This window comes from Rosa rugosa, chromosome 3 (genome assembly GCF_958449725.1).
Source record: "Rosa rugosa chromosome 3, drRosRugo1.1, whole genome shotgun sequence".
Lineage (NCBI taxonomy): Eukaryota > Viridiplantae > Streptophyta > Magnoliopsida > Rosales > Rosaceae > Rosa > Rosa rugosa.
In genome coordinates this window covers 25,165,562-25,181,715 of record NC_084822.1, presented here as the reverse complement: position 1 = coordinate 25,181,715, position 16,154 = coordinate 25,165,562, and the positions used below count along the sequence as shown (strand labels likewise).

At 37.3% G+C, this 16,154-nt stretch overlaps 1 protein-coding gene across 1 annotated transcript; it reads right to left on the bottom strand.

Moving 5' to 3' along the window:
- Positions 1–5,461: 5,461 nt before the first annotated feature.
- Positions 5,462–15,503, bottom strand: LOC133736129 (potassium transporter 7-like). The gene is made up of 10 exons (XM_062163568.1): positions 15,045–15,503; positions 13,736–13,964; positions 13,307–13,555; positions 13,063–13,113; positions 12,124–12,384; positions 9,736–9,788; positions 9,513–9,627; positions 9,045–9,305; positions 7,167–7,689; positions 5,462–6,341 (listed from the first exon to the last, which is right to left on the bottom strand). Exons 1-10 carry the CDS (start codon positions 15,318–15,320, stop codon positions 5,801–5,803), a joined length of 2,559 nt encoding a protein of 852 aa, XP_062019552.1. The 5' UTR covers positions 15,321–15,503; the 3' UTR covers positions 5,462–5,800.
- Between the last annotated feature and the right edge of the window lie 651 nt (positions 15,504–16,154).

The window sequence follows — 16,154 nt, the reverse complement described above, 5'->3', positions numbered from 1 at the left end:
TATCATGGAACTATATTTCAAAAAAAAAAAAAAATTTCAAAGAAAATAGTGAATATTGATAGAAATTTTATCAAAATTTTGGATAAAAATTGTATGATTAGTTCAAAATATACTAAAAATGATATATCGAAAAGATGTTAAAATTAATATCGATACTTGTAAAAATTGGAAATTTTGAGGAAATATCGAGTATATCTTGGATATTTTAGTCCTTGGTAAAAACACGATAACACTAAGCAGTACGACAGATGTCGGGGCAAGAGACAGGAGGTAGGGGCAAAATCGTCTTTTCACAATGTCGACTCGGCTTGAGCCGGCACTATTACTAAGCTGATGAATAGTGAACCCACAAATAGTATATAGTGTTTAAGGAAAACCAAAATTAGGAGAGAATTGAGTAGTGCTTTCATTGATAATAGGGGCTTCTTCATATAAAGGATTGCTATTCTATGAGTTGTACAATGAAAGATAATCGTACAATTAATCGGATATCTGTGAATATCTCTGAAAATATCTCTAATTTATAACTCAATTACAACTAGGTCAAGTAACCTAGAGTTTGGGCCAGACACATATTCTGGATTTACTTGAACACTCCCTCTTGTGTCGCCCAAACGTGGTGCTCCTCTCGTTGCCTCATTAAAAACCTTGCCGAGTAACAAAAATCATGTGGGACAAAAATAATCTCGGTCGAAGGGGAAAAAGAGCACAACACACCATTCACGTTTCAAGACCATACATGTAGACATCTCCCCCTGATGTCTGCATCTCCCCCTAATGACTATGGTCATGGGGGTTCAGATAACTTCCGCAAACGATGTTACCAACATGTTTCTCGAAAGTGAAATTTAGGCAATAACTTAGTGAGCAAGTCTGCCACACTGTCCTCAGATTGAACCTAGTTCATTTTGATCTTAAGGAGAGTCTGTTGTTGCTGATTATACTTGGTGTTGTCGCTTTTGATGTAGCTGTGTTCTTGGTTCAGGATTTAGGAGTTGGATCGGTACCCCAGGCGGTATAGCATTCTGTGTGAAGTATCCGGAGAAAGCCACAAGAAACACCCACTATCTAAATTTACTATATTTTATGATTTTATGTGTTGCACTCCCTCTTTTGCCCTTACACGAAACACTAAATTGCTCTCACCCATGTACCCACCCAGCCTCTTCATCTTCAACCCCAGTTATGATATTTACCCCAGAAAGATAAAGGAAGAACATCAACCTCAATCCTATCCATAAACTCAAATCTCATTTTCCTTTCTCTGTTTCTCACTCTCTTCCTCAAAGTTGAGTCTTTATCTTTTCTACGGTTTTCATTTCTCGCTATAGATCGAGTTCGTTGCTTCGTTGGAGGTGGTGTCTACAGAAGTGGTGGTGGCAACAGCCGTGGAAGTGGAGGTGGTGGCTGGGATCGTGGATCTAATGGTGGGAGCTGGAGAAGTATTACCTCAGAAATGCAGCAAACTCTCATGTCTTCTTTTTCCTTCAGTTTGCTGGCTTTCTCCTCCAAAGTCCTTGGTGAAAAATTCGAGTGTGGGAAACATGGCCTAGTCAATCCCAGTTAAATTCCCAATAAAAACCATACACTATAAGAATCAGAAAATCCAACTATATGTCCCAAAAAATTGCTCGCTGGTGAAGCTATTGAAAGTCCACAACCTGCCAATCTCTCCCTTCAACTACTCAAAAGACCAAATGACTAGTATTACCTTTTTCAATTGTTCTTCAACTGAAAGGGAATCAACATGCTGAGGAGACCACCATTGTTGGAGCATGAAGTTAGTTTTGACTTATCAAGTCATTGTTTGCTTTGCTGGCTAAAGTTTTGATCTTCTTTTCAGATAGATGCAGACTTGATCTGCTTAGTAGTCGAGTTTTTGAGCAACTACAAATTCTACAATTGATGTTCAGATTTCTTTTAATTTAACTAGATAGAAAATTTATTTAACTTTTGGTAAAAAATAAAATAAAATGGCAAAACAGGAAGTAAGTTTATAATATTAAATGTAGATAGTGGGAGTGCATATTACAATTGGGGGTGTGCAAATTTCACTCCCCTGTATCAAATACAACAACTAATCTACTGTGAGTAAAACTCACGACCTCCAACTTACAAAGAAGAGACTTATGCCACTAAATCAAATGGTGCTGGCCAAACTCCTTTATTTTGAGTTGTTGGTTTTTTATTTGTATTTCTTTCATGAAAAAAATAATAATAATAAAAGAAGGAAAGGGTTAGCAATTGATTTCAGGGGAATAGTGACAGGACCCGCCCCGGATTTCACCTTGAAATCGAAAGAGGCCCTGCGGGACTCACCTCAGAAGAAATTCTACCAAAAATTTGGCAGAACTCCCTCTAAAAGTGGACTACCCAAAAACCTGTAGAAAGACATTTACACTTCTAAAATAATCCATCCTTAATCTTCTGGAGCCACCCTGCTCCTCGTATCACAACATCTCCAATTTCACAAACAATTCTGAACTTAAGAATATTAATATCTTGGGTTATCAGAGCAATCTAGTGTACAGGCGTACAATATGATAAAATATAAGATAAAGGACCGATACTTTTATAATACGGAAGCTATGACAGCTATGCCTCAACCTCATGTACGCTCGACCTCAAGCTAAACTGGCCTGCAAACTGCGCATTTAAAACCGAAGGGCCCAGGGGAAAACATTTAAAAACCGTTAGAGTGAGTGGACGAAAAATAAGTAATTTCGAATGTATAAGTAAAACTTAATGTCTTCCCAAGTTATTCTCTAAAACCTCACATGCAGTAACAATCTTGAAAATACTTTTAAACATCATCTTTACTGCAATCTCTTAAAATCTCATCCTCAATCCTTTTTTAAAACATCATTTTCAAGAGGTTCGTTTGATGACTAGAAAGGACTGCTGTCTAGTCATCTCATGTCATCTGGGAGGGACTGCCACCCAGATGACGCATCGGAAGGGACTGCCAACCGGAACAGGAGGCGGTGGATAGAAGAGACTGTCAACTAACCACAGGTAATTAGAAGGGACTGCCAACTAACTACCTCATGTCATCTGGAAGGGACTGCCAACCAGGTGACGCATCGGAAGGGATTGCCAACCGGGATATAGTCTGGAAGGGACTGCCAACCAGAATAAGAGGCGGTGGGTAGAAGGGACTGCCAACTAGTCACAGGTAGTTATAAGGGATTGCCTACTAACTACCTCATGTCATCTGGAAGGGACTGCCAACCAGGTGACGCATCGGAAGGGACTGCCAACCGGGATGTAGTCTGGAAGGGACTGCCAACCAGACTATCACCTAGAAGGGACTGCCAACTAGGTAATGCATGCATGCGCTGACTGATAGCCTCCTCAAGAAACTGAATAGCCTCCTCAAGAAACTGAAAATAACCTCTTTCAATTACTTGCTTTCGGAAAGAAACTCGATATTACTTCAATAAATCATTAAAATTCACCGAAAGCATAACTCAGGATTATCTCGCTAACTCAAATCTCAATATCTCAATAAATCCTCGAAAGCATAAATCAAATACTCTGTAAATCAATAAATGCTTTCGGAAAGAAATCTCAATCTAACTTCAAGGCTGACAAGTGCGGAGCTCAAAGCTCAATAAATCTCGATAATTCAATCATGCTCAAATATTCGATGAAACATTCGTACTCGTGAATCCTCATAAAAACCGATATTCGAAATCAATAATTCTCATAATATTTTCTGAATCAGTCACTTCCCGAAAATCATTTCCCAACTCAATAACTCATAAATAATTAGCTTGAAAATCTATTGAAAGCCCTCGGGAATGAAATCCACTAAAAATCCCACAACTCATAGAGCATAATAAATCTCAAGAAATCAAGCTCATAAAATCATAATACTCAATAATTCAAATAATAAATTAAACCTCAATCGGAAATTAATAATATACTGCATGCACATTTAATTTAAAATAAATGTCCACTCACAGTACTCTTTAGGCGACCATGCATACGAGTTCCTTCATCGAGCAATAGCTCGGTACGTCGCCCTGTACACAATTATTTTCTGTGAATAACTATTCAACAACTAAATACGATTCTCAAAATCAAATCCTCATAAATCATCTCGCCACTTCTTCTCTAATTCAACCCAAATTTTACATCTAATACCAATTCGTTATCTTAAAGGTTCCAAGTCAGAACCAAGAGATATCCAACGGTCGGATTCTCGTAAATCGATAATCGAAATCCTAAATTCCCAGAAATTCATAATCAATTAAAAACTTCTCCAATTCCAACCAAATTCACATATTCAACCTCTACAAAAATTATAGGATTTAACTAGCTACAAAAAAAAAACAGAATATAAATCACTGTTCATACACCGCACTATCCACCTGTCGCACTATTCATGCGGCGACCAACTCCTCCTCCGGCCACCAAATTTCATGCACAGCATCATCTCAACATTTCCAATAACTTTCTCAACTGTGACAAAGTCAGAAAATACCTTGAAGTAGCCGAACAATTAAGCACTCCGAAGTACAGTGAAATTTTCCAATTATGCTTTCTTCCTCCATGCTTCGATCTGGGTTATGAAACTTGGCGAGCATGAAGAGTGGCTCAAGACGCTTCTAATGGACCTGGGTTTATGACCGGAGGTGGCCGGAAATCGGTGTTGACTAATTTGCTACAGTAAAAATGTTGGCTTCGATCTCCACATTTCCGGCCAAATCGTCATAAACAACTCCCACATGCGTGATAAGGAGGAGGTTGTGTCTATCGATGCTCGCAGCTCGCCATTTGGTGGCCTAGAGGTGGTGAAAGACTCCGGTTGCAGAAGAGAGACTGAGAGAGCACGGGGGAAGGAGAGAGAAAAGAAAGAAAAGTTACCCGGCCACAGTAACTCTTCAAATTTATACCAATCTACCATAAACAGTAACTTTTATATTTCGCTTATAACTTTCGCATACGAACTCCGATTTTTACGTACCACATATGCACACGCTCGGTTTAATGTCCTCTACAACTTTTATGAAGAACATTTTCTCAAATTTTGATCCGAACAAAAGGGCCCCCTAAAATGTCAAAACGGAGCCAAAAATTAAATGTAATTGTCGTTTACCCATCGAAAGACTCGTAAACTGATAACTTTAGATTCGGGACGTTACAAATAGTCTTAGAAGCATTGTCCGCCACAGAACTTTTTAACTTTGAAACGTCGACATGCTAAGCATATTTTGTTATACCACAATACCACATTAATAAATGGAACTTCACCCGTCACATAATATGACTGAAATATGGTCCATCTAAATTTTTGTAATTGTAGATATCGAGAAATTTAACATATACATGAATTTTAGAGAGGAAGTGATTGAGGGACGAGACACACAAAGTAGGCTCCTGGTCAATAATTATTTAACTAAGGTTATGTTAATTTCGTATCATGTCTCAACAAAAATGAATGCCAACCCAACAATTCTTTTCAATGTCAAATAACTTTTGAGTGGAATTATGTCATTATAAATCGCATTCACATAACTTGACATTGTAATTACAATACACTTTCCAAATGCACGACGGCAAAAATTGGAAGAACACCCGAGTACAAAACTTCATGCAAAATGCTTCTCGGATTGATGGAACCAAACAGCCAAGAATCAATGATGGCACTAAAACCCCATAAGCTGTTGATAATCTAAGCAGCAGTGATGGGAAGGCGTGCAACATCAAGGCCTTTTGTATAACTCCAATTGCCTGTGTTTCAACTCGGTTGTAAAAGTTAAATTTGCGTTATTTTGATCCACAAAATCAATCCTCAAACCATATATGTCATGCCAACCTGCATTAGATGCGAATGAGGCACGCTCAAATTTGCAATCCCCCTCCTGCAATTTTTTCTCAAGAAGGCATAGAAGTAATTTATGATTAACTTCTTAATAAACCAGGAATCTTTTCTGGCCCTAATATCCCCATGGCCAAGAAGATAGACAACCCCAGATTCTTTTGCCTTGCGAATAAAAGATAGTTCCCTCTCAATACTCTGCTCAGCATCAGAAATTGCTGGATCTGTAGGAGGCACTGACGTCATCTCCTCAGATGTGCTAGCTTCTGAGATTGGCTTGCTCGGCTCCTTGTACTCAGCCAGGAGAGGAACGCCAAGTGAGTAGACACTTCCATTGGGAGCTATGAGAACCCTTGAGCAAGAGGACTCATCTTCCGAATCTGTATCCCCATCATCCCCATCACTCTCCAATGACCGCTCCTGAGCTTCCCGACGAATAAATTTCTCGAGGCTCTCAATTAGTAACTGTTCAAAGGTCTGGTGACTTTCCTTCCTAACATCCTTGTAGCCATACCTATTGAAGTAATAACATCAAACATCTAAACAAATCATGAGGAAAAGCAAAAAGGAAAATGATGTCCCCACATCTATAAGACTACAATTTTACTCAGCTGCACTGAGGGTCATGCCCTATTAAGGTTCAGCATTACATTAGGGACATCTCATAAGAAACAGTAATACTAAAATAAGTATTCATTTACACTTGGCCCATATTTTTATATGGAATATAATATGAGAAAAGTAAATGGAAGTAAGTGGTGAGGCCTTGATATTTTTTGTTACTCTGTAGTTCTGCTGTAAGAAAGAAGGGTCATTCTTTGGTATTTTGAAAGTTTAACCAAAAGGGGCTCCACTACGGCTAACGTCAACCAATACTAGGGATAAATTCCAGAAGTTGGAATCGTTGATCCTTTAGATTTCTTTTTTAATAAGTAACTCTTCTGCCACGTTGGTAACCTTTTGGTCATGTAAAATTGTGAAACAATACAGACAATACAGACCGTCAGAATGAACTAAAATGGTGAAAATGGGTAAACAAATGGTTAAAGGATTACTGGATTTGAATGAAACTTTGCAGGAGTCATATTAAGATGGGTGGTCTTGATTCTCAAGATTTATATTTTAAATTAGGATGTCAGCAAATTTTTTAATGTAAGATTAACCCCGTTACTGGATAAGGCCTGTACACACACACACACACAACAACAACAACAACATCTATAGAGACAAATTAAGGTTACTAAAGGCCAACATCTTACTCTCCCAACCAGTATTTTCTTTTCTTTTTTCTTTTTCTTCTCTTTTGGCCAATGCAACTCACACAAGTTTAGCATGTTACCTGGCAATGCAACGAAATATGTGGTAGCTTTTTGGGCAGACACGCCGGAATAGGAACCTTTCACTTTGAGGCACTACAGGAACTGGAACATATTTTATACATACAAATATGACCATTGAGTGGACAGCAGGAAGTGTGGTCAGAAAATGGCCAAAGATTGCTGGTATACCCTTCACTAGCTCATTGTAAAGTAAGCCAATTCCTGGAGCTCTGATGGTCCCAAGATTAGGACCCAATTCCCGCATCAAATCCATTGACAGCTTTTGCTTTACTTCAGTTTCATACTTAAGCTTGCTTCCATAGTTCCATATAAACATTATGAAGAACATGATAACAGCAAAGACCAAAATTATCCAACTTCCATCTCCCACACTCCAGAGAACTGATGAGAAAAATGTCAATTCCAACCCGAGGAAAATTATTATGAAACTCAGCACGATAATAATGTTTATCTGCCATATAAGAAGCATAACAATTGTTACTAAAATGGTTGTCATCATCATCACTCCTAGCTCAGCAATTCCTGTAGTACAAGAGGATCATTATCAAAAAAAATAATATAAAAAAATTAAAATTTAAAATCCAGTATATTAAGTGAATAATGCATGTTCATCTGTATAGACACAGGAAAAATTAATTGATATAAATTCTTAAAGTATATCATCAAAATGCCTGTATGTTATACAGCAGGTGGGCAATCATAAATTGGTTGTTTCTTAGCTGAAACGACATTAGGTATTGCAGATTTTATATTTCAAGTTGAGATAAATATTAGAATTTAAGGTTGATGTAGGAGTAGGGACCAACCTATTGGATTCCAGTAGGAAAACAAAAAAATTGAGTCACTTATATGGCTTATCCATATGTACAAAGCCTCAAACAAGTAGATTCTAAAGAGGGAATTTGTTTTAAACATAAGGAGTTCATTTACATATATAATATTTTGAATTATTTCATTTTGTCATGTTATAAAAAGTTTTGATCAAGCAAATGTGTAAATTTTGAAGGTATCACATATTTCTCTACTCGTGCAAATTAGAAGGATACAAGAGTTAATGTATTTCCTATATATGTGACAGCCGAAAATAATAAAAGGTTCTAACTTTGGGGATCAGGACCATAACAAGATAAATTTTAACCAAGAGAGGAAAACTATCTTCATAAAGAAAAACAGACTATAGGTTTAAAGTTAAAAGGGAAAAAAAAGTGCTTTGAGAAGAAACAGAACTTTTGTTAGAAAGAGGCCATGGTGCAATAGAAGACAAGAAATCCTCAAACATGCCGAAAAATAACTCAATATATAGCACTGAAACTTCAAGAAAACTACATTTATCAAGTCACTGCAGCTTTTCAATCTAGTAATGAGGCTGATAGGGAGTAGTTTCTGAACTCTAAGGAGACCAAAATTTGTTCTTTTAAAACAATATAATTTCAGAATGCAATTCTTTTATCGTATAGTACCACAAATTTCATAAGCAAAACACTGAGAAAGTACAAGCCAAAAAGAAAGCAATTCATTAAAAGTTCAAAGACAATAGGGGAAATTTAAAGCAGAAAACTTCTGCACATGTCATACCCAAAACCCAATTAATGAGACATTTTGCAACTATAACTTTAACCAAAATGCAATAACAAAGAGAGTCAGGTGTATGGAATGCAGTGAGTACTAATAGGTGAGGGAATGCACAACATTTGTTCAGATTTTGAACACAACTAAACAATTACATTTCGTTTCAAAAAAACAATTACATTTATGCAAAAGTTTGTGTGTAAGTTCTCTAGAGTAACCCAGCATATTAACTTAAAGATTGATAACAAAATGAAAAACAAAGCTGAACAAAAACAAGATTAAATATTTTGCAGCATAATGAGTATTACCATATGCATTTCCAATCTCATCAATGCTTGAAATAGAGCAGATAGACACCAGGCAAACCACCAGCAAAAACCAATTCACAACAGGGATATAAATCTGCCCCATAAATTTCCGGGAGGTATGTATGATTTTAAGACGAGGGAAACAACCAAGTGCCATTGATTGTTTTATGCATGAAAAGGTGGCTGTTGTCATTGCACGACTAGCAATCAATGCAGCAATATTAGCAATGAAGAACACAGGCCAAAAGGCAAAAGCACCACCTGCAGCCAAAGAAATCTCAGTAATTAACGTTCATCCATTACATATGCATGCAATACAATGTTCAAACTGCAAACAAAAAGATATTGAGTTAATGACATATCTTTTATGACTTGATAGTTAACAAAATATCGAAGCACTAACGAATAAAACAGGCACCAACACCTGAAATACGTAGAAAGCCAAAGAAATAGACCAATGGAGCTTACTTGGAATTGAAGAAAAGAAAGCTTGGTCAGCCCCATTGGGATTCTCCATAAGGTATGCGGCTTGACCCAAATAACCCAACATAAGGCAGGGCAAAACAAGGCAAACAAATGTAAGCTGTAAAGAAAAAGAACCCGGTAAATTAAATCTGTAGTAATCAGCCAGCGAACACCATATTCAAATTATGATGTATCACAGGAAAGGTATTAGTTCTTAATTCTTTACCTGGACTGATCGCACAGAAAAGTAGCAAAGATCTGCGAACATTGCCTCAGAACCTGAAACATGCTACATGCCATCAGTAACACGTGTTAATAGTTGATGACATTGCTACATAGGTTCCCTGTCCACCATACAGGGAAAAAAAAAAGTACAGTATCTGCATATAAAAGCACAGTTCCACCAATATTTCACCACGTGAGTGATAGTTGACACTCCATAAATCATGCTTTGAGCTCTTCCAACAATAGCACTACCGAAACTACAACAATAGGAGCACTTCAATCACATGTCTTTTCTTTTCCATTTTTCCACATTATTGCGACCTATTTGATAGAGTTAGAATAATCTTCATCAAGAAGCTATGGGATATTCTCCTTTGAATATGAGAATATTTGAAAATTTCAAAGAGGCTGGGATTGAGGGAGAGTTAAATTTTCAACCAATGTTGGTTTTCATTGAGACAAGGGATCCATCATTTTCTTTTAGATTGGCAGGCAGCTGTAATTTAGAGGTCTATGAGGTCTGTTACATAAGCTATTAGAAGTTTCAGTATTACCCGTTTGGTTTATCTGGTGTATTGAACTACTTATCCAAAGTTTGATCTATAAAATTCCATTAAATTTTTGGTTTGAAATTCATAATGCCTGTCATTTTCCATTCTCATTTCCGCACATGAAGCAACTTCATAAGAAGGTTCTAACTAGGAGAGGCCAAGACATTTGATATCTATTCAAACAAATCAAATCTCGAATTCTTGATTGCTTTTGACTTTTTATTACAAGTTCTTTAACCAAATAGCGACTTTGATCTTTCCATATGCTGATAATATCCACCAGATAATGATTGGAAATACCAGGGGAAATTCAACATGTTCAAAATCTGAAATTGTAGATGTAGGAGCTATCTCAATATCCTAGTGAGTAAACCTTTAATTTCTTCATGAGTTTCTTGACAATCTTTGTCATAAAATTGCTGAACAACTGCTGTTCTTGATTACAATTGATATTTATCATTGACCAGGAATTTAAATTTCACTCATCAGATCATCATCTTTACTAAATATCTTTTACATCTGCATATTCCTCACACCAACTTCTACACGTGAAGTTCATTTTTTGAAACATGAAAATCTGCTTGATACTTCTTGAACCCCTTCAATTGCTTGAACTTTCTCAAAATCAATATTATTAGCTTTCTTAGCAGTACTTCATGTCTATAGGGTTAGCTCAAGTAATGAGGGCTGAAGAAACAGGTTAGGACTTGGATACATTAACGGTTCAACACCCCCCACCCTAAATAAACTTGACAAGATGATGAAAAACCGTCCTAAGATTCATAAAAGGGTATTCAAAGAAGCAAACCATTTGACTGATCTTCTAAAGAAGGATCAGAAGTGAGAATGAATGAGTGAATGTCAAAGTGCTTTTGACAAGCTAATGCAGTTAGTTTGGCACCAGTGTTGGGTCCTCCAGATGTTCAAAAACCTTTGAAACTCTACATAGATGCCTCTGATCATGCAATTGGGGGTGTGTGCGTATGCAAGAGGGTCACAGCATTCTATCAAATAGATGGTACTATAATCAAAACCAGAGATATCCGATGTTTTTCCCCTCCAAATAAGAAAGGTGGTATTTACTACCTCTCCAGTTCATTGCATAAATGAACAAAATTTATCCTGATAGTTAGGCCACTAATTTGCAGCAGTCTTTCCAATTTGTCAAAAGGAGGGAGAGGGTTTAGACCACAATTCCTGCACTGTAGGTTCACATGTCAGACCTGGTCCCCTTTGTTGGACTTGTTTGGCTTATTGTGGGTGAGCCCTAGAAGTTTCTTACTGCAGTTGTCTGGTGGCTTTCTAGAAGTGGGGACTGAGGATACATAAGGTCACTTACCTATGAAGGTGTACTGAGTAGATCCTATAGTGGTGAGTGGATTGAATGCCACAATAATATCTTTAAGACGAAGGAAGAAGATGCAGAATCATTATGGGATAGGATTCCACTATTTCCTTCACTTTAGCTTTCATTGTCAAGCATTTGAAAGACATTGCCTTAAGCCAAATCCTTCTCAACTAGAAAGGACATCTCATCCATTTTATTCTACTTACTTGTCAGACACTAATAATGTTTATCAAACTATGTGATTTTTACAATCCTTAAGCAACATAATAATACCATTTATTGAAATCCTAAAGAGAGTGGAGTGCCAAAATCACTTCCCTAAAGAAAATGATTCTAGAGTCACTGTTTCATAATTTAACATGTAACAGTTAAATCTGCATTACACAGGTGTAAACAAAATTTACAATTGGAATCAAGGTTGCATAATTTACAGGGACAAATATAACAATAATGAAGCATCCACACAAGCAAAAGTTTCAAGATTCGTTACCTGTTGCGCATAGAAGACAACCCCCAAGAGCATACCAGGCCTTAGTTGAGTTCCTCTCGAAGAAGTAATAGATGTGAACAGGATTGAAGGCCCTCAAGACACTGCTGTCATATTGAACAATGTTGTAAATACCAATACCCCCAAGGGAACAAAACCATATGAATAAGGCAGGGCCTACAGCAAGTCCCACTTTACTTGTCCCAAATTTCTGTACACTGAACAAGATTATAAGAAACGCAACTGAAATCATCATCACTTGATCTGCACCCAAAGACAAAAAGGGGAACTAAAAGCTTAAGATCGTGGTTAAATTAAAGCAGCTCAATTAGATTTAGAATGAAGAAACGAGGATGACCATCACTAATTACTTAACCCATACTTTACATCCATAAGCAAAGAATACCAATTCTATAGATGTTTCCAAAGAAAATCTTGAGGCCTTGCTAGGTCGACAAGTTAATAAGGTACAAGTTACGAGTAATAAATACTGAAAATAACCAAGGGAACTTACTCGATAAACTTACTCTTCGCATTACGGTACACACAATATTTACACTTTTACTGCTGAACACACATAACACTTCCTTCTGGTAACCAGAAGTCAAGCTGTACAAAGCTAAATCTAGCTGCAGCTTGATAAGGGAAACAGAAAGGGCCAACTTGTTTACTATCATAAGACTGCCATGGGACAATAATGTCATGTCATAAGGCAGTATTGTTCATGTCATGTCATACGGCAGCATTGTTCATACCAAACAAGTAATCAAACTTATAGGCGTGCATCATACCAAACAGTTCTTCATACCAACTTCTAATGTATCAAACTGTAATTTTATTAAGAACAAACGATATAACCCAAAATAAAAAATAAATAAAACAAAAAAGAAAGTCAGAGAAGTAAAAAAAAAATTTAGAGTTGCTTCACAGATTAGACAATACCTTGCGTAATTCCATCTACTCCGATCTTTAGGCCACCAACAGCTGAAACTACTGCATAGAGAAAAACAAGTAAATGAAAATCAATGACAAGGTAATAGAAAGCATTAAATTAATCTTGTAAAACCCACCAAAAAAAACATGACATCCAAAACAACCACAAAAGGAGTTCCTCCATGTCATCAAATCATTAGAAGGTTGATCTGATCAGCTGCAACAAGAACAAAAGAAAAAACTGCTCCAATACCTGACATTGCTGGTGTAACAACGCCATCAGCTATCACCATCGAAGTACCAGCAAGCACTAACATTAGAAGAAGCTTCTTCAGAGTCAGTGAAGCCTCAAGCCTTTCCTTTATTTTCAAAGATCTCTCAAGTTCAGGAGATGGCACCTTGAGCCTGAAGCTTGATATGCGGGCATCTGATGGAAGCTGATTTGGAAGAAGACTGACCTTAGCATGTCGGCAGATCAATGAGTACAAAGCAAAAGTACCACCTGGAACAGTTAAAATTATGATACTTCAAGTGAAGATGTAATTTTACTATATACATCGCAGGTTTGCATATAGATAGATAGATAGATTGATAGATACAGACACACTTACACACACACACACACACACACACATAGAGAGAGAGAGAGAGAGAGAGAGAGATAGTGACAAATGCAGCATACCTTCACCATCATCGTTAGCCCAAAGAACAACCAGAACATACTTAAGCAAGGGGATTAATATTAAAGTGTATAGGACTAGTGACAATGCACCCAGAACATCTTCATTTCCATTAATAGGTGCCTTGCTAAACAGCACACTGAAGGTATACAAGGGACTGGTTCCAACATCACCAAATACAACCCCAAGGGTCTGGAAAGCAATTACTATTTTCCTTCCAAGACTGAAATCCTGCAATTAAATATACTTTATTATTTCAAATTTCAACAATATCCGTGCTCCATGCAAAGAAACATCCTTCTGCATGATCCAATAATTACACTATGACTATATAATTAACTCCTCACTTAATTAAAGTAAACGTTTAGCAAAAGCCAAATTTGATTTCTTGTTTTTTAGAAGAAACATGAACGGATAAATTATAAAACAAAAGAAAGGAAAAAGTAACAAAAGTGAAGAAACAACAACACAAGGAACATGCACATTACATGTTCCAAAATAGGACTACTGTATCAAGGTACCATCACAGTAAAAAAATTAAAACTTTGTTTTAGCGAACCATAATCTATCTATGTATTCATAGTAGAGACCTAGATACTTTCACAACTGTTCAATCTTTCAGTAGACAACTCAAATTTCATTAGCATGAACAATAACGAAGACATTTTTGAACCCATATTTGGAAGGGAAAAAAAAAAAATGCATAACTACAAAATTGAGTGCTTTTTCATAGAACAAAAATTAAAAAGTAGAAAATGTACACCAGTAGACCAGAATTCCACCAGACATAGCCTAAACTACAAGCATCATTACACAAAATTCTACAGCGTACCCTAACTGAAACTAACAAGGAGCTGGTCTTCAATCTACAGAAAACACTAAAAGATGAAACATCCCCAAATTTTGGCGTAACCGAAGCCCAAAGCCTGACTTTGTCTAAGAGCTCCTCCACTCCAATCCCATTATGATGTTATTATAATCAAAGATGTTCCGATTTCTTTCCACCTACGGAAACCGCAACTGTTTGCTTTCACAAAGCTGTATTCTGTTCGCCAGGAATAGCCTAACTACTCAAGTGCTTTCGGAAGCAACTTGTAAGTAACTATCAGTTGCCTATAGAGTAACTTAATGTGAAAATTCATCACACAGTTTGTAGCAATAAGCTGCTAAAAACATTAAAAAAAAAAAAAAAAAATCAAATACATGTAGCTGAGGTTCATTGAAAATCACTGAGCAAAGGAAATTTGGCAAAATGCAAAGAATGAAGTGAGTATGGATTTGTAAAAGTGAAGAGTTTCAGTGGAGAAGCACCTCATATTCATTTCGGTGAGCGCCAGGGACCTCGAGGGCTTCGACATCGAAAGAATCGATGCGAGGCCCAGTGCGAATCAACCTCTGCTCGGCATTATCGTCCTCGTCATCGTCCTCAGAATCCATTACGGTCCGGCGGTGCCTCACGTCTTCCTCTGCGTCCTCGTCGTCGATCTCTGAGTCTTCGTCCTCATCCTGAAACACCCACCGAGACTCGATGGAGTCCAGGGATCCCACTCCGCCATTGATCTCGCCACCTTCCTCCTCCTCAGCCATGAACTCTTTTCACCACTGTGGATTCTCAACAATAATATCTACGATTTTGGTTCTCTGGGTCTTCAAGGTAATGTGATGGTCATTTTTAGGGTTGCCCAAAACAAAATCACGACCCAAATTTTGGGTTTCCCTTTATGCGCTAGGCTCAAAGCTCAATTTGGGATTAAGCTTTGAACCAAAACAAAATGGTCACGCAACGGTAGAGGTGGCAACCTGGCCAGTGTGGTCCACTTAATCGGGCTTGGGGTTGTGTTCGGGCCGGCTCATTTTTTAACGAACTTAGGCACGGGCCAGCCCATATACTCAAATATTAGGCCCGACTCAGTCCACGGCCCAATCCCACAATGTGCCGGGTCGTGCTCGTGCAGGGCCCACAGGCAGGTCTTGCCGTACTCGTTTCATGCTGAAAATTAAAATTAATCGAGACCAATATTTTAAATATAAGTTGCGGCTCATATACCACTGGTTCCACTCTCAAAGTCTCAAAGTCTCAAGTCTCAAGTCTCAACTACACACAATCCAATCACAAACCAAAACTAATTCCTACACTCTATGGATAATTTTTTTTTTTTGTAAACAAAATAGATAAATAAGTGACAAATTTAATTGTATACACTCAAATATAAGTTTATCGTTTATAAATATATATTATATTTATAATATAAGGGAAAAAAATTATATTATAGAAACAGGCTGGATCGCAGGCCACTAACTGGTTTAGGCCGGGCCGGCTCGCTTTTAAACTTGCCGGACTCATGTCGTGGTCAGGCCTAGCGACCCATTTGCCACTTCTAATGTATCATTTATTTATTTTTATTTTTATTGAATAATGTT